This window comes from Eschscholzia californica, unplaced genomic scaffold, assembly GCF_041429995.1.
Source record: "Eschscholzia californica isolate CP2 unplaced genomic scaffold, dmEscCali1.0.p SCAF_1, whole genome shotgun sequence".
NCBI classification, from domain to species: domain Eukaryota; kingdom Viridiplantae; phylum Streptophyta; class Magnoliopsida; order Ranunculales; family Papaveraceae; genus Eschscholzia; species Eschscholzia californica.
In genome coordinates this window covers 78,259,452-78,276,922 of record NW_028238198.1, presented here as the reverse complement: position 1 = coordinate 78,276,922, position 17,471 = coordinate 78,259,452, and the positions used below count along the sequence as shown (strand labels likewise).

At 36.9% G+C, this 17,471-nt stretch overlaps 3 protein-coding genes across 5 annotated transcripts; all 3 read right to left on the bottom strand.

The window, feature by feature from the left end:
* Nucleotides 1-2,893: 2,893 nt before the first annotated feature.
* On the bottom strand, nucleotides 2,894-6,350 carry LOC147569482 (Transducin/WD40 repeat-like superfamily protein). Of its 3 annotated transcripts, none has more exons than XM_086655973.1 (9): nucleotides 5,984-6,350; nucleotides 5,448-5,550; nucleotides 5,162-5,269; nucleotides 4,956-5,065; nucleotides 4,711-4,818; nucleotides 4,574-4,619; nucleotides 4,218-4,349; nucleotides 3,752-3,847; nucleotides 2,894-3,291 (listed from the first exon to the last, which is right to left on the bottom strand). In XM_086655973.1, the coding sequence occupies exons 1-8, from the start codon at nucleotides 6,190-6,192 to the stop codon at nucleotides 3,764-3,766; spliced, it is 900 nt and encodes a 299-aa protein (XP_086512099.1). In that variant the 5' UTR covers nucleotides 6,193-6,350; the 3' UTR covers nucleotides 2,894-3,291; nucleotides 3,752-3,763. The 3 variants fall into 3 exon arrangements, with proteins under 3 accessions (XP_086512099.1, XP_086512100.1, XP_086512101.1); XM_086655974.1 differs by having other exon boundaries at nucleotides 3,282-3,309; XM_086655975.1 differs by lacking the exon at nucleotides 2,894-3,291 and having other exon boundaries at nucleotides 3,333-3,847; nucleotides 5,984-6,225.
* An 849-nt stretch (nucleotides 6,351-7,199) lies between these two features.
* Nucleotides 7,200-10,135, bottom strand: LOC147569481 (monooxygenase 2-like). Its single transcript, XM_086655972.1, has 5 exons — nucleotides 9,753-10,135; nucleotides 9,335-9,397; nucleotides 9,053-9,245; nucleotides 8,309-8,540; nucleotides 7,200-7,937 (listed from the first exon to the last, which is right to left on the bottom strand). The coding sequence occupies exons 1-5, from the start codon at nucleotides 9,974-9,976 to the stop codon at nucleotides 7,342-7,344; spliced, it is 1,308 nt and encodes a 435-aa protein (XP_086512098.1). The 5' UTR covers nucleotides 9,977-10,135; the 3' UTR covers nucleotides 7,200-7,341.
* Nucleotides 10,136-11,585: 1,450 nt separating this feature from the next.
* Nucleotides 11,586-16,663, bottom strand: LOC147569480 (uncharacterized). Its single transcript, XM_086655971.1, has 3 exons — nucleotides 15,995-16,663; nucleotides 13,475-14,870; nucleotides 11,586-13,274 (listed from the first exon to the last, which is right to left on the bottom strand). Exons 1-3 carry the CDS (start codon nucleotides 16,386-16,388, stop codon nucleotides 12,086-12,088), a joined length of 2,979 nt encoding a protein of 992 aa, XP_086512097.1. The 5' UTR covers nucleotides 16,389-16,663; the 3' UTR covers nucleotides 11,586-12,085.
* Nucleotides 16,664-17,471: the final 808 nt, after the last annotated feature.

Genomic DNA, 17,471 nt, shown 5'->3' with positions numbered 1-17,471 from the left:
AAAGCATATTTTTGTAGTTGATAAATATTTTTTTACAAAAAAATACACACACAATAGAGAACCACACATAGGTACAAGCTGGAACGTGATACAAAAAAGAATTCTCCCACTTGCACAAGGATCTTGACATTTGTTAACTTTGAGAAGGAGTAGCACTAGCAAGATTGCTCGACACTCCTGTTAGTCACTAATTCATAAACAATGAAGTTATTCACTAATTAAAAAAATGAAGTTAGGAGTCGCCTACAAAGATTTCAATTTGACTCGTTAAAAATAGAAGAATTAAGACATATTTTAGAAAGACCACTCAAGATCTTATGAAAAGTCTAATATTTTCATACTAACATACTAAATGAGATTTTGTAATATTATTAGACCCCAATACAAAATATATTTAGATTTTACCGACAAGAACTTTCAACCAAGATTTTCTTTTTTGATGAAACTTTCAACCAAGATGTATAATTTGATAATTGATTTTGTTCGCCAAGCCATGACAAATAGTCATGGCAGAGTAAAAGGGCTAGTGTCTACGTACAAGATGGAAGGTGTCGGCCCCCCTAACCTGAACATTACAAACCTAAAGAATCACTATAAATGCTCATTGCACTCCAATGTCTAAAACTTGGTTTCAATGTTATCAGTCCAATGATTTTGTGGTGTAACTATCTTTGGTTGAAGCGGTCACCATGTTAATTTCTTCCCTTTAGTCAAAAGTCCAAGACATGGCGCCTAAAATATGTTAACCTTACAAAAAAAAGGTGGCCAATATATGAACAACTAAATTTCTTAGACGGACAACAGAATTAGGTGGAAATAAATTTTGTTGGAGGCCACTAAATCTAAGGATCTAAACTGAAATATCCAACCTTGTTATTTGTTCTTTATGATCATCATCTTTTTCGATTACAAACGACCACCATTTTATCCGGCAAGACCACCACTAAATCTAGCAAGGGCCATTTTCTCCGACCATTACACGTGTTGAGATTCTTCAATCTTCATCACCCCCTTCTCATGTTGTTTCTAATGTTCTTTTTTTTACATTACAGTAAACCTTTTTGGGGGAGTTCCAGTCATGGGAAAGTATATGATTTTCAGGTAAAAGTGACCCTTTATAAATTGTGGAAACAGAAGATCACAATTGCATTCCTATGCAATCCAATTAATTGTGAGAAGAAGAAGAACAGATAGTACTAATCTTTTCATTTTGAAGTTTGATTAAAGGTTTATAGTCAAAGAAGGGGATGAATCTTTTCTTCGACTGGAGTCTCTGAAGCCCACACTGGATTAGAATGACTAATTCATAGAATAAAATCATTGTAGAAGATATTGGATTGAAGAATCCGATCTTCCAGACCTTTGGATAGAATCAAGAATCAAAATTTGAGATTCACCATGAGAGTTAGATTATGTACAATCCAACAAACCCTAACATAAGCAACAACATGTTGAAACCCACTCCATTGCTGAAGCAATTTGCGAGAATCATGATCAAACAAACCCTCAATAGGTGAAACCAGGTAGTGGTGGTGGGAGGTGAAACCAGGTAGTGGTGGCGGCGGCGGCTGAAAATAGGATGAAGATGGTGTGATGAAGATTAGGAAGAAAAAGAGAAATGAGTATTTAGTTTTAGATCCTTCCATTCGATGGTCTCAAACTTAGTTTACTTACCCCCAAAATGTGTTTGTCCACCTAAAAAAATTGGTTGTCCATATATTGGTGGCCAAAAAAAGAGATTTGAACTTTTTGTGATTTTATCTAGAGAACATTTACTAGATGTATGGCCTACTGCAGAAATATAGAGAAGCGTTTCTCTGTACACAGGAATGAGGAACATGTGACTATGTGAGGGGAGAGAAATGTTTCTCGCCAAAGAGGCCGTTTGAGTGTAGTTTTTGTTCTCTTTATATTCACCATCACCATTGTCACCATTCACCAACTAACCTTGCCCACCATCTTCATCTTTTCTTTTTACTCCTATCACCAACCATCCCATATTCATCTCTTTGTCTCACTTTCACTTTTCTTTGACATTTGTGTATTTCCACTTCACTATTTCTCACGTGTAAGGCTGAAATACTAATGTGGACCAACAATGTCACTAATAAAAGCTAGAGAAGTTAATACAAACAAAGCATATATCAGGAAAGGAACAAAGTAGTGAAAAGAATTCTGCCATATACCTTACTTAACAGCTGGGCTAACGCCAGAGATTTACCCAGTCACGTACACAAGTGTTGGATCTAACGGTTTATAGAGGCTTACTTGTCGCTATCGAATCAACAGGCAGATGACAGCTTAGGTATCAAATTGAATGTGACGAGTAACATAACACAAAATCATGACGCCAGAAAGTAAAGGCGGGAGACTTTTTGGTAGTCTAACGTTTCAAATATTTTGAAATCTTAAAAAAAAAGTAACTTAATTGACAGGTGATTTAAACTGTTGACATAAACACTAAAACTCCTTGAAGGTCCAGGTTCGATTTCCATCGTAGGTAGAATCTTTGGGGTATTGAATTTAGATTATTAGGGTGTAAATGAGGTAGTTGGGCGGTTGGGCCTTAAGTCATAATTTAGTTAGACGTTAGGTCTGTTCTTACCAAAATTGGCGGTTATCGTGCTCATCACACCTTTCATGTATCAATGGCATCGTAATGATTTGAAAACAACAAATTAATTCTAATAAGACAAGTCCAAGCAATTTAGAATTAGAACCCCCTATAATCTGATTTGGAGAAAAATCAGACACTACCTATATTTTAAGTAATTATGAAAAATGTTTTTCCTATTTGAGGGTTGATTTCGGAGAAGTCTTTCAATAAAGTCCTTCCCCATAGAAAACTTTAAATATGGTTAAAGACAATGAATTAGTAGTTGACATTGCAAATTAAGAAAACCCACTACATAAACCTTACCACCGAGAAACTAGGTTCAATCAATTACATACAATATTTATCTTCTCTTGTATTTATTTTATTCATTCTCTCTCTACTTGATATCCAGAGCTTAAAAAACTCCCATGTCATATAACAATCAAATGGATGCTCATCATGCTCTATAGGGGTACTACGTGTATATATGTATGTGTGTGTATATATATTGTCTTCGTTAAGAAAAAAAACATTGTTCGTAGAATAACTTTTGAAGATCATATAATAAGGATGTTCTTTGCATAAAGCAAGAGTTTTAACAAAATTTACCAAACCTGGTCAGCACATACAACCCTCTTTCACATTGTAAGGGTGGCCGTGGGTAGCCCATCAACCACCCTGAAGCTCTCTCATGTCTGCATTTTAAACCAGAGCTTCTTTGATTTTCAATTCCATATAGATATTACCCAACCATAACATTGTAGTGCTAAATGAAGAATCACTACGATGAGACATATTGTATAACACCAGATATAAGAGTATATTGATCAAATCATCCCAAACCCTAGATGGAAGAATCTAACAAGTTATGAAAAAACAACATTCTTGTCTTACACCCGAGGAAGATAAGCAATGATTTATTTCTACAATATAAAGATCTGTTATTTGCAGATGCCTATTCCAAGTCTATGGTACTATGCATTTCTTTTCTGAATTACACGAGTGAGTTTCTTGTTTAACTTTCCTAAGGCGTGAGATGGATGTCATGAGCTTTTACATAGAACAAGTTGCACAAGAGAGTTACATAGTTCACGGATAACACAAATGTCATAACCAAGTTAAAATAACTTCTGAGCTCAAAGTGAATGAGCTTACTTGACTTTGAGTTCAAGTTTTCCAGACCCGAATGGTGCTGTCAACAGAGGATGTTATCATACAGTTATCCTTTGGGTGATAACTCACACTTGTTACCTGCCAAGAACAAACATAATGGTTTACTTATTTTTCGTCCGAATTTCTTTATGCAAAATTATCCACTATGGGCACTGCCTGACTATCAACAGGGTCAAAAACTCCTTTATCAAGAAACAAATTTCAAAGTTGGATAGAATTATCATTCTCTACACAGATCAAGCAACTTATTTTGCAACAATTGCAATCTCCTAGCTTTCTTTGTGTGGGTCTTTGTGGCCTATGTGAAAATTGAGACTAGGTAGGGGATTTTGAATTTAATGAGAAAATTCAAAACGAAACATATTATATATCCACATAGGAAGATCAAGAATATGATTTGCAGTACGAAATGGCTACTATAGAGGAAGATAAAGAAAATAAACTTTACCACAGAAGCATGTGCTCGAGAACTTGAAACTACAGTCGCATCAACCAGATCCCAAAAGTAAATGAAGCCATCCTCAGATCCACCAATTACATGGGCATCAGTATTAGTAAGACAGCAATCCATCTTGAAAGACTAACATCAAACAAAACAAGCCCAAAATAGAAATCAGTAGCAGCACGAAAGAAAACAGGCATTCAATGATAGGAAGCCCAAAAAGGGACACAAAATGCATCATATTGTCATAATGGGCATGGAATCAATAAATAGCATATGAACGAACGATTACAATGTAATACTAGGAAAAAGGAAGGCTACAAAATCATACTATATTACAAAGTAATAATCAAATTGCTAACCTTGCAAGTATGACCCTTATATTCTTGCAGTAATTCCCCCGAAGCCCTGCCATATGAAAATAGATAGTAAGATTAAAAAAAGGAGAAATGGGGAGAATTAAGTTCTGAGAGGCCAAAAGGCGAACAGTAGAAATTACTTGTCCAAAAGACGCAGAGTAGAATCCAAGCAACTAGCTAGTATGCAATTACCATCATTTGACAATGAGATACAGTTGACAGGTTGCCCCAAGTTATCAGAAAGTTCTCTAAAAGCAAAGGGTACATTATTAGGTTTGACCTCGTAAACAATTAGGAATTTGAACACTCCATCTTAAGCTAAGACGTGGTAATGTAAATAAAGGAGATATCCGAAATCTTAATAACAATTGTCATTGCCACTTACCTACCAAGACGAATATCAAATGTACGAACAGATCCATCAACACTTCCAGCAATAATTTCAGTTTTAGTCAAACAGATAGACATGACACTGTCTGTGAATGTATCAATGATCTGCTAACAAAACCAGCACTTTAGAAACACAATTAGATGTAAGAAATCGTTTACAAATAACAACCAGAATTGCGTTGTTGAAATGAAAAGTAGGACCTGAATTGGCTCAGTGCTATGAGACCTACAGTCCCAAACACGTACTGACTGATCATATCCTGCTGATACTACCACAGATGAGTACTCATTAAACTTTACAGCATTCACCTGAAATAAACAACAAGGAAACACGAGAACTGGGAATTAAATAAATGGATGAATCTAATATGCCAATTACTGACTTATGTCTTATGTCACATAAACATGACCAAGTTTGGGACCAAAAAGACATCTGTTTGAGAATTTTAAAGTTAAAAAATAACTACAATCTTTCAAGGGTACAAACCTCGCTATCATGGCCACGAAATTTCCGAATGACACGACCAGTTGATACATCCCAGTAAAATACTTGCCGATCACCACCACAAGAAGCTAACTTGGAATTGTCCCTAATACAAACCCGAAATATTAGATTTGAATACTGATTGAACCATTGAAAAACTTATCATTACTAATACTACCTATCACATAAACATAACAAGGGTTAGATTTTCAAACCAAACCCAACGACAAATTTAATAAAATAGATTTTCAAAGCCAATGCTATACTTATAGACAAATTCATCAAATTTCATTCATACAAAGTAAAAATGTCATCTCCTTAAGCAAGAAACTAATATCAGATTAGGGTTTATTTGTCTTTTCCCCTTTGACTATTCACTGTTACCAATCAAATGATTCAATGCCACAATTTCGTAAGTATTTCAATCCCAGGAAAATCTAAAAGTAATTGAATATGGGAATTAAGATCAGATTAGGGTTTATTCCTTTTACAGAATCAGACGGATTTAAGTTACAGAGAGAGAGAAAAAGAGAGGTTACGAGGTGACATGAACGTCGCGGACTTCTCTTCCGTGAGATTTGTAGGTTTTGATGTGAATACCACGGTGGGGATTCCAGAGGCGGATGGTTCGGTCTTTGCCGCAACTAAGACAGTAATTGCCATCGGCGTTAAACCTAGCTGCAAGAACTGCACCTTCATGCCCACGGAGTACATTAGCTTCCGTCTTCGGAAGCTCACTCGACGTCATCTTCCCTCTCTCTCTCTCTCTCTCTCTCTCTCTAAACCCTAAAACCACCTTCCTACTGTAAAATAAGGCGGGAAAATAGAATCCTCGCGTAATTATCCCGGATCGTTCACTGAGCCAGCAACCAGTTACACTTGGTGTTAAAGGCGCCTCTCTCAAGGCAAAATAGAGGGGAACATCAAACATGTGAGTGAAGATGGCGCCTTTAACACTTATAGGATCGCCTTAAGACTTCTGTGTTTTTTTTTATATATTGAGTACAATCGTCTTTACAAGGCATTGATAGATCACGAAGATGCGATAAGCACGATAATCGTCGAGTTAAACCATTAACGAAAGAAGTCTAAAGTCCAACAACATGAAAGAGGTTTAAAGGCCAACAAATTTATTACATTATTTATACCTTTAATAACTCAAGTTTAAGTCCGCCACTCTTTGGTGCGTGGTTGGACACCCCCTCTTAACGCCACGAGGTTGTGGGATCGAGTTTTGGTGGAAGCAGTTTGCCATTAATATCCAAAGTATTTAGGCAATAAATATAGTAAATAATGTAATAACTTTGTCGGGTTTTAGGCCTATTTCATGTTGTTGCCCTTTATGCCTCTTTCATTAATGGTTTAAATTAGACGGTTATCGTGTTTATCACATCTTCATGATGTATCAATGTCTTGTAACGACTAACATATATCGTAGTCGGTTTCTCAAAAAATAAATAAAAAATAACTCAAGTTTAATAAACCATGGATTTCACCTCTGAAACGAACTTAAACCTCCAGAGTTTTGGAGTTTATGTCAATACTTTCAACCACTTAGACAAATAAGTGTTGACTTAACACTTCTTCTTAAATGGGTTGTTTCCTCGACTATCGTATACGGGTTTCCCGGACTGGAACTGGAGCAACAATGATAGAGAGCCATCAGAAAAGTTGAATTAACTCTATGACGTTAAGAGACAGTGCTAAAAATTCACCCTATCGTGATTAATCATCATTCACGGTCAAATAAAACAAGTTCAAAATCTTTAGTTCATTGAACAAACCATCATCAATTCAAAAAAGCAAAAAAAACAAACAATCATACATTAACATTACAAACAATCATACAAATACACATACATCCTTATAATTCACCAACAGTACTGTACTATTTTTATCATTCACTTTTACCATCACCATCTTTCAGATCCAAGGATTTTGGAACTATAGGCAACTTCCCACAATCATTATCTAAGTACACAATAACCCGACCGAAGAGTTTCCTATAAAAAACCGTATCTCGAAGAAATTTTGTTAACCGTGATGATATGGACGATGCTGATGACGATCCTCCTTGTTGGACCCACCCAGATAAGTATGATGCAGTAATCATAGTTGCAGTTCTCCATCTCCTCTCCTTCACGTACGACACAATTTCTTTTTCAACATCGTCGCACTGAATCACTCCCTTAGTCCTTATAAACGAGTTTCCAATGTGACGTCCCAAAATGACAGCATCTTCTAAAGAAGCACACCCACCTTGACCAAGATCTGGTGTCATCGGGTGCATCGCGTCTCCTGCTACCGTCACCGTTCCTTTTGACACTTGTCCAAATATAACATCCCATGGGTATCTCAACATCAGCGGGCCCCATGTTATGGTTGATAAGTCAATGTGCCTTATTACATCTTTGACTAAATCAGGAAAGTCAACCAACATTTCCAAAAGGTTTTCTTGTATAAGCTTTGGATCTCCCCATTCCATCTTCTCCTCTGTTTCATTATAGCAAAAGGAAAATTCATTAATTACAATTGCCTCCTACTCTCTTGCCAACTTGCTAACTTGACCCTGATATTTGACCTATAACAAATTTAGGCCTCCAACAAACATTCTATAATTTCACTATAACTACTCAAGATCATTTTTTTTGCCTTTATTATTACATTCTCTTTTGTATGCCTTTTTTGTCTTTTTACCATGTTTGTCTAAGATGTACAAGTTAAGTGTGTGCCACCCTCTGCTTACATAGTTTGTGTTGGCTTCCAAATGCAGGGTAATATCGACGCACAATATTTTGAAATAAAATAAATGATCCACATGAAAGTGGAAAGGGGGTGTAATATTAAATAAAAGGTACACGTACCTTTAATATTTTGAGGTTGATAAACAAGACCAAAATAGAGCTCTTTATCGGAAAGAGGTGAAATAGGAAATCTAAGACCTCTGCACACATATTGTTGTACTTGATGTTTTAGTCCGTGGCCTTGAGGAAAATATGATAAGCCTCGAACAGCAAATCGACCTGAATGGACTGGATCTTTCAATCCTAACCAACGGGAGACCACTGAGTGCACTCCATCGCACCCTATCAATACCTGTTTGTATTGAGAACAATCCCAACGCCAAAAGAAATTCATAAGATTCAATTTCTTTAATTATAAAGATTTGCAGTGGGGTTCTCTTTTGGTGCTCATTGGCTACATCATCTTCTTATGTTTTTCAAAATCAGATAGAAGAAAAATGATCAGACCAAGGAGTGTCTATCTATAGAACCCAATAGTCAAAGTCGTTTGACCATGGTCAAAGCCATAGGCCCCTTCCAAACTTTCCTTCAAAATTTGGGTGTGGTTTTGTCAAATAGGGCTTACAAGCCAATGGTTTCTCTTGTAAAATGGGCCAATCTATAACTACCCCCACTTGGGTTGTAGGCTAGTCGATCGCCTTTTACTTCGATGTCTTGAATCAACCCAATGAGTGTGTACACCTCACTTGTGTGCGTATGGCCCAAGTGAAACACCCTCTGGGATGCCTTCGACCTAAAGTCAATGGCCTATTGATGGTTCCTATAGAATTTCTCCAGGAAAAGCTATGGGAAAATGGGCTATACCTTGGTTCGGATGGTTGTTCCGTCTTGCAAGTGCACGATAACATGTTCATCTTCATGATGGGTCGGGGTGATGGTTTCGATGGAGGTCAGCTTCGAAGAGAAACGAATGGTATGAGAAGGCAATTCTTCGGCCAAAGTTTCTAGCAAGGCTCTCCTGTGAACTGATCTTGGCCCATTTGCAGCCCATTTACTCCTGCATTTTTACCATGACGTTTTGAGTCTATATGTCTATAAGGACTTCAAATTTGTGATATTTCTGTCGCTAAGGAAATTGAAACTTACCCTTGAGGATATACCGATGGAACCTCCTGGGTAACTCCATTTTCGACATTGGTGATTGCCATCCTTTTGCACCAAAATAGAAAGAAAACAAAATAATCAGATACAATATTTGATGACATGACTGGTCAAAAAAGAAAAATAAAACAAAATGGAGGTCATTAACCACGACAATTGTATATCTAGAGACTTTAAGACAGAATGTTTTTGTGAGAATAAACCCTAGATATTAGGGTACTTCTACTCATTATTTATTGATTTTGGATTGATCAACCATAAACTTGATCTATTCACAACTATGCACACGTAATGTATCTACGAATCTGAGGTACATATTTCAAGCTGCATAACAAAATGACACATATTAAACTAATCATAAGATATGTATAAGACAATATGAGATAAGGGGTGAAGTAATTACTTTTTGAAAGGAGAGTAGATGGAGGAGAGTTTATGTGCCACACCAAGTGCTTCAAGAGCAAACCAAGCATTGGAGGCAAGAGTTAGGGCACCACCAGTGACCCTAAGTTTATCAGACCTCTCTAATACCAAAGCTCCTATTCCTACTCTCTTTAGTGCTAAAGCTGTTGCCAAACCAGCCACTCCACCTCCTACTATCACTACTTCCTTCCTCACTTCTCCCATATTCTCTCTTTCTCTCTCTAAAATTATGATCACTTAATTGGTAAGTTCTCTCTGTCTCTTCAATATCAATCTAACTATCCCCCTTTTATATACAAAAGATAAACTCACTCTAGATTACCTCATCAATTTATAGGTGAAGGAGATTCAAATCTTAAAAACGGTTCAAAATTTGCTAATTAATGGTTGATATTGTGAGGCTTCTTGAAGTAGAAATGTTAGACCCAACTTTGTTGAAGTCCACATCTTGACTGAAAGACCAACCAAACTAAAAAAAAATTATTGACATAAAAAAGGAGTCGTGTAATTAATTTTGTCTAATCCCTATAACTTTTTCTTGATTGACAAGCAAACATGTTGATAAGACTTTCAACTCAATTTGTGCTTACTCAGTTACAGGTCAAATAAAACAAGATCCCAATAAATTCCTAAAAGGTAGAAGTCGTATTACCTCTCATTCATTCAAAATGTTGTGACTTAATTTCTGACTTGTTGACTCATTTTCACTACAATAGTTAATTCGTCTGTAGGTTGTCTTATACTTCTGTCACCCTTGAGAGAGTGAGAGGTGAGAATATTTATTTGACAAATTAGTCTTTTCGGTTTGTCCAACATCTATACTCTTAGATTCTTTTGCCAAGTTAATGGCAATATAATATATATATATATATATATATGAAATTTTTTGTTGATTCGAATAAAATCAGTCTGACTTCAATGTGGAACTCAAGTGTATACAATATTCTCGGGCAACTTGTTTATGAAAATGGTCCAGCCTTCAGCCACGGTAATGAAAATGGTCTGAGCTTCGTGACTGTTTTTTGGTTTGTCAATGCTCAGGACTAGGATAGCAGGATATGGGATGGGACGGGGGTGGCTTTGGCCCAGCTTGTGTTGCGCCCTAGTGCCGCCACATTTCTCGAACTGCGTCGATTCGTCAATGAATACCTCAGTTCTCCGCAACATTAATACAAGATGTTTCTCCCTTGCCGTGATTAAATCAGCTCAGAAACATCCCGACGGGTCTCATGGGTCCTTGGCATTTCCTTCCATTGCGTTCGGAATGTGGAGACATACAACAACGCTCATAGCTGTACATTCGCCATGATATGTTATATGCTAACCCGACGACAAAGGGTGAACCGTTTACAATCATGACGAGGTGCAACTTGGATCCATCCCGAGTTTGAAAGGGCCCACCTTATCAAGAAGCCAGCCAAAGTATTCTGGGAATGGATCTACACATTACAGACAACTACTTCTTTGGATCGCTCTGACTTGCGCACATCTATTATCGGGTGAGGGAGCTGAACGCACGCTTCTTTGTAAAATTTTCCTCATTTCATCTTCAAAATGTATAAACATTTGCTTTTTTCCTTTTTTAGATTAGACTAAAATGTGCATCAATTATCTCACTTGATCCTGATAACATTATAGTTCTGCACTTCTGCAATCTAGATTCTAGAAACAACTGATGTCTTCATTTTGCCCAAAAATGAACCATTAGGAGTTTGAGACCGTTACTCGTTGGTAAAAAGTTCTCATCTCAACACCTTTTACAACATTCATACTTCATAAGTTTTCCAACTTGATTCAAAGACCAATAGGACTATTTCTTTGTTGTTGACATGAAAAGCATATATAAACTATAGTAGTAATTTTTCAATTCCTATTATTTAACGAGCTCTAGCTAATTGCAGTAGATCTTAACATGATATATCGTAGATACCAGAACATCTTCTCAAAATCTAAAGCATATCAAGTAATACTCGAACTATATTATGTGAGCTCAAGCTCACTCAATCAAAGTTCAACTTCTCGCCTCACTAAGAATTTTTGTTAGCTCCAACCTGTAGATAAACTTCTTAGTTTATAAAAAATTGATGGAATGAACTCATCTTCCATTTCAGGAACTAAATTCCTGTATCCACATATCTCCATACATTAAGCAACTATCACACCTAGAACACGTCGTCTCTGATTCTTTAATGAGAAAACTTCATCTGCCAGTAACTTAATAGTAGATTTCGTTCCATCTTCAAAATGTACTACTCCACTTTTTTCGGATTAGACTCTAAAATGTGTATCAAATCTCTCACCTCACTGATAATATTAGTTCTGCAATCTTGAATCAGCTGATTTCTTCATGCTGCCCAATATGCTTTCTATAAGCTTCCCTTTCTCATCAGTATTGTTTACAAATGAGTAATCTTTCCGATGCTTTGTTTTACTTCCAGAATTTGCATAAAGAGGGATACTACTTGAGCAACTGACCGAAGGATCTTTACCATTTGAGTCTTTTATGGAATGACTGGAGAAATCGCCTCCTTCATTTAATTGGTTCTTGCTAACTTCGCCTTCCTTGCTAATGTACCATGAATCCAGTATCTGTAACAGTGAGCTATCTTCTTCATTTCTCTTGGACTTCATTGATGCTTTTGGTCTGTCTTTCGTCAAAAACTCTTTATCAGAATCAGTGAACTCCTCGTCTGATCCACCAGAATTATAGTTATCAAACTCTACATACTCTGGTGTTTCAGCGCTTGTTTTCGGTTTGAGATTAGGCTTTGAAACATTTTGATTGGAACTTGTAGTTGAGACAGGACCGAGTTCCTCCCATTCATCATCAACATTATCATCTTTTTTTGTCGAAACAGATAGTTCATTAGCATTTACCTTTCGACTGCTGTTAGTAGGATGGAAACTTTCAGAGCTGAAATCACACGAGGATTTCCCAGAAGGAACGATAAAAGTTGAGTCTATTTTCACCCCAGGCATGGTTTGTAATAGAGATGCAAGTTTTTCGTAACCAAGCATTCGTAAATTCAGAGAGTACCCATACTTATCAAAGAAGGCATCTTTGAAGCCACGCATATTGAATCCTTCAGGTTGTTCGTCCACAATCTGGGTCACAAGCTTCTGACAATCACTAAGCATCTTATCATGGAAATGATGGAACGCCGAAGGTTTCTCATTGCTACTGCCGGAATTTTTAGGTTTGGGTTTATTGAGATTTTGTTTTTCACTCTCAAGATCTGATGAGTTCTCTGAGTTGCTCTGAGATGATTTGCCTGAAAATATAGCACTTAACCCATTTGGACCATGGTGATTAGAAGATAAAACCTTTCTAGCAGTAGGATGGGTGACTTTGAAAGGAAGAGGTTGGGAAGGATATTCTTTTACCCATCTCTTCTCGGAAATCAATAGATCTGTTAAGTGAAGGAGCTCGCCAGTATTGGGAGCAATGAGAGTATTAAGAACTGATGGTCCTTCTTTCCCTAGCTTTTCTGCCATTTCTAACCTGAATCAAACAACAAAGAAGGATCGCTCATGATATCGATAATCAGGTATGATTGTTTGAAAAGCGAATGAAGTTAAGATTGGAACCACATATTTGAATCATGTATGTAATATAAAAAGCGAACGAAGATTATAAAACTTTCACATGGAACTAATTTTCGAGGATTCAAATTTCTAGAAATAAACAAGAGCAATAACTACCTGGTCTTTGATAGGGATATGATGGTTGAACCTCTGGGTGAGCACACAAAAGATTCCATCTCATCCCAAAAAGAAATTGTGGTGAATAGTTGATTTTTTTCAGCTTGACTCTTTATCTGTGGCACGTCTTTGTTAGGGTTTTCACTGGCCTGATAAGCTCTTTCAGGTGATATCTCATGGCTTTCAGCTTCTGGATTTTTACTGCTCATGCCTTCGCTAGGTTTTCCGCTTGACTGCTCAGGGTTTTTATCACTTCTCCAAAATCTAAACCAGTTCATTATCTGCTTAAGAAATCCTCCGCTGAGGCTTGATTTATCGCCATCGTCCTCAGATTTCTTATTAGCTTTCTCTTCTAAGACCGGTTTATCCAGAGCTGACGAAGAAGAAGAAATGGGATCTGAAGTACCAGGATGATGGTTCTTTGCTTCCAAAGCTTCCACCTTGGGTATTGTCTTTTCAGAACCTTCAAATGTATTAGAAGATTTTATAGGACTATTAGAACTAGCCCCATTTGATTGACTTTGTTCGACCTTTTCCTCCGCAAGTTTCGAACTACCCAAACTTTTGCTTTGATCATTTTCATTATCCCTAACAGGTAGAGGCTTTTCATTCCCTGTATCGACAAGAAGAGACGATGATTTTTCAGTAGAAGTGGCAACCTTGGGACCTTCTTCCCCAATCAAGTCAATAGCTCCAATCTGATCTTTGTCTTCCTTCCCAGCCTCCAACCTTGAAGGCAATTTGGAATTGCACTCAACTGAACCATCCGCTTTTGGCTCGATAGGTTGAACAACCCAACCGCCATCTCTAGACAGAACCTTGATAACACTTGATAAAGAGAAAAGCATGTGAGAAAACTTCTTATGTCCAAAAAAGTCTCTATCTACAAAATTGACATTATTTTTCCCTAGCTCTGCTCGAAGATCTGAAATATACATCCCTTTGGGGTTTGCTTTCACTATTTCGCTGATCTTGTTTATGACAGCCTTGGGAATCGGACCGGACTTAGCATCTATGATGGGGTCTGCAGAATTCTCCGCATTTGGACTAGCTAGTGGATCCACATGCGGAAAGGGGTCCACTAACGGGACCTTGTAATGACCATACCAAGAACCATAAGGTCCATCCGGGGGTTGGTTAAAGTGCTTCCCAGTAACGCTTTCTCCTCTAACCAGACTGTTCCAATACCACATGATGCTCGAGGCACTGCAAAGAACATCTGGGGCAGATTCCGTACTTGCGAGCAATATATTGTAGTTACTCATTCTTAGCCTATGCAAAATATTTGCGAAGTCTCTGTCTCCAGAAATTAGAAAAAGATGTGCTGGAGGAGGATTTTGTGATACCCAATAGACAAGATCAATAAGAAGAGACCTATCAGCACTGTTCTTTCCACCTATATCAGTTAATCACAAAACAAAGCAGTTAACATATAATTCGATTGTTATAGAAATCAGCAGCACTAGGGTTGTACTCGTCACGCTCACGCCAAAGATACAAAGAGTATTAATTTAAAAGGCTTTTGTTTGTATTTCGAATTTTCAATACAGTTCTTTAGTGTCTTTTCAGTCCCTGGTTAACAATTACGTATTTGCAGTACAAATCATGGAAACTTTCGCAGTTTTTATGTCATATAGACTATATATATACATGTTTAGCTTCTCAAGTTTCCATGCTAGACATCCTGTTAGTCGTACCATGAGAGTTCTTTGGGTATAAACTAAACAGCTTATCTGTAAAGCAAAATAAGATGAAAAAAGGAGAAGAAGACGGAAACAAGAAAGAACATCATCACAAGTATAATGATCATAACTATAGTAACCCTATGAAATATAACCTGAGATTCAAGAAACAGCATTTCGAAAAGGAGACTAATGTGTGCCTGTTTTCCCCTAAGTTTCTTATTGACTCATCTGAATCTGGAGGACCAAGAATCAATCTAAATCAGTCATCAAGACGACTCGGACAAAACAAACATTACTTCAAACTGAAGTCAATAGACCAAGTAACCGAGGCGTCAGCCACAAACAATCTTAGCCAGTATAAACTACGAAAATAAAACCATCCGCGGCAATATTAGGAGGTAAGAGTAACTTGGTCTTGGAATTTACATTATTATGGCTACAGATTAGAAAATACAGTTCTCAATGAAGTTATACTATAAGTTTAAAATAAATGGTGGGAATTCAAATTGAACACCAAAAAACATTATTTTTTCTAATCAGTATGAGCAACCTCCTAAATCAGCCATTTCACAATGGGGGTAAAGTTATTATTGAAGTCTAATCAAATAATAAGTAAATAATCCCTTTTTTCAGATATTTCAGAATTCTGATTAAATCCCAGAATCCAAATTTTCTAACTTGTGTTATTATGAATCAAATGGGTCGAAATGATTCAGAACAAGCAGATGAAATCTCATAAAAAAAAAACTCTTACCCATTATAAAACAATTAGACTAAAGCAAGAAATGATGTAAATGACATGAAAATAAGGAAGGGATTATTAGAAGAAACTGACCACGAGGAACATGATTAAGGGAAATTCCAGTAGAAGAAAGAGCTTCTTGATTTGACCTAGTGAGTTGCAAAAAATCTCCAAATGCTGTAATCGTAATAGGTCCTTTAACTCCATTAGATCTAAGTGCTGAAGTAATTCTTTGTGCTACTTTAACTACATTAACCCCTGAAGGAACTGGACAATTCTCAAAATCCCACCATACTGAAACCTTCACATTTTTACTTTCATCGTCATATTGGAGTTTCCGTGATGATGAAGATGAAGAAGAAGAAGATGAGGAGAAATGAAAAAGTCTGTTTTCATTCCAGGAGAATAGATTGTGAGTAGAAGATGAGAAGAAGTGTGAGGAAGAAGTGGTACGAAGAATGAAAGTTCTTGAGTTTAGGGTTTTCATGGTGAGTTGAGTTAGGGTTTAATGGGATTCTGTTGACGGTGGAAGAGTTTCAGGTGGAATTAGGGAATTCCCCGGAGTTCGGTTGGGGAAGAAGAAGAAAATGGGGACTTAAACCCTACTTTAAACCTCAGCTCACGTCACGCGGTTCATTTCTGGTTGACCCGCCGGTTCGACTATTGAGTCGGTCTTCAGGATACGTATTAGCCCAATGGTTCGGCACCTATTACTCTATCATCCAAGACATTCTTGGTGGTTCTATTTCTGGAGGCTTCAATACTGGTTCCGGAGTTATCTTATGTAATTTATAGGGCTTTTAGTCGTCAGTAATTTCGTACAAGCGTGGCTCGTGGATTTGTGTTTCTTATGTATGTGTTTTCGTCCCCTCGATAGCAAAACATAGTCATATTAATGTAATTATATTGTAACCACGTACTACTATAACTCCTTTATACAGTTAGGACTAGCACCAACACCGACCGTCTACGGCAAAACATTTTGAATTTTTAGTTCAACGTTTGTTGACTTTAAACATAAATTATGTTCTCTTTTTTTTTAATTGTCTGCATGGCTCGAACTTTTGACTTCTGAGGGGAAGACTAACCTTCTCACCACTGTATCCAAAGGTTGTTAGCCACATAATTCATTATCAATGCACTGAGTATATCCATCTACATGTTCATACGCTCATGCTCAATGAATCCTTTGCAAATAATCAAAAGAATTGATCAACTGCATTATTCTAGCTTAAAACTTTACCCTACCAACCCCACATATGGTATTCTCCATACTTAAGTACTATCTCACCAACACCTTTTTGTCAATCAACAACAGAGAATGAATTCATCTAAGAATGATGCCCCTGCGAGAGAAATGCCCTTAAAGAATATTAACCCATATTAAGAAAATGTACAATTAAAGCTATAGTGATGTTAAAGAGTGACCTCAAAACCTACGCATTTGCTAAAGAATCAGGAAAAATATTTATCTTTGATGTTCTTGATTCTGAATGGGATAAAATTCGTGTAACGTGTTTTAATGACGTTGCATAACAATTCTACAGTCAGAGATTGAATCTGAAAAAAA

What these genes read in the sequence shown, in the direction of transcription:
- LOC147569482 (XM_086655973.1), bottom strand. Translation starts at nt 6,192, where the DNA reads ATGACGTCGAGTGAGCTTCCGAAGACGGAAGCTAATGTACTCCGTGGG. An exon ending in TTTGATATTCGTCTTGGTAG is followed by an intron (nt 4,819 to 4,955) that starts GTAAGTGGCAAT and finishes CTTTGCTTTTAG; the next exon opens with AGAACTTTCTGATAACTTGG. An exon ending in ACTCTGCGTCTTTTGGACAA is followed by an intron (nt 4,620 to 4,710) that starts GTAATTTCTACT and finishes TTCATATGGCAG; the next exon opens with GGCTTCGGGGGAATTACTGC.
- LOC147569481 (XM_086655972.1), bottom strand. Translation starts at nt 9,976, where the DNA reads ATGGGAGAAGTGAGGAAGGAAGTAGTGATAGTAGGAGGTGGAGTGGCT. An exon ending in ATCTACTCTCCTTTCAAAAA is followed by an intron (nt 9,398 to 9,752) that starts GTAATTACTTCA and finishes TTGGTGCAAAAG; the next exon opens with GATGGCAATCACCAATGTCG. An exon ending in GAACAACCATCCGAACCAAG is followed by an intron (nt 8,541 to 9,052) that starts GTATAGCCCATT and finishes CAATACAAACAG; the next exon opens with GTATTGATAGGGTGCGATGG.
- LOC147569480 (XM_086655971.1), bottom strand. Translation starts at nt 16,388, where the DNA reads ATGAAAACCCTAAACTCAAGAACTTTCATTCTTCGTACCACTTCTTCC. An exon ending in CCTTAATCATGTTCCTCGTG is followed by an intron (nt 14,871 to 15,994) that starts GTCAGTTTCTTC and finishes TAACTGATATAG; the next exon opens with GTGGAAAGAACAGTGCTGAT. An exon ending in ATATCCCTATCAAAGACCAG is followed by an intron (nt 13,275 to 13,474) that starts GTAGTTATTGCT and finishes TGTTTGATTCAG; the next exon opens with GTTAGAAATGGCAGAAAAGC.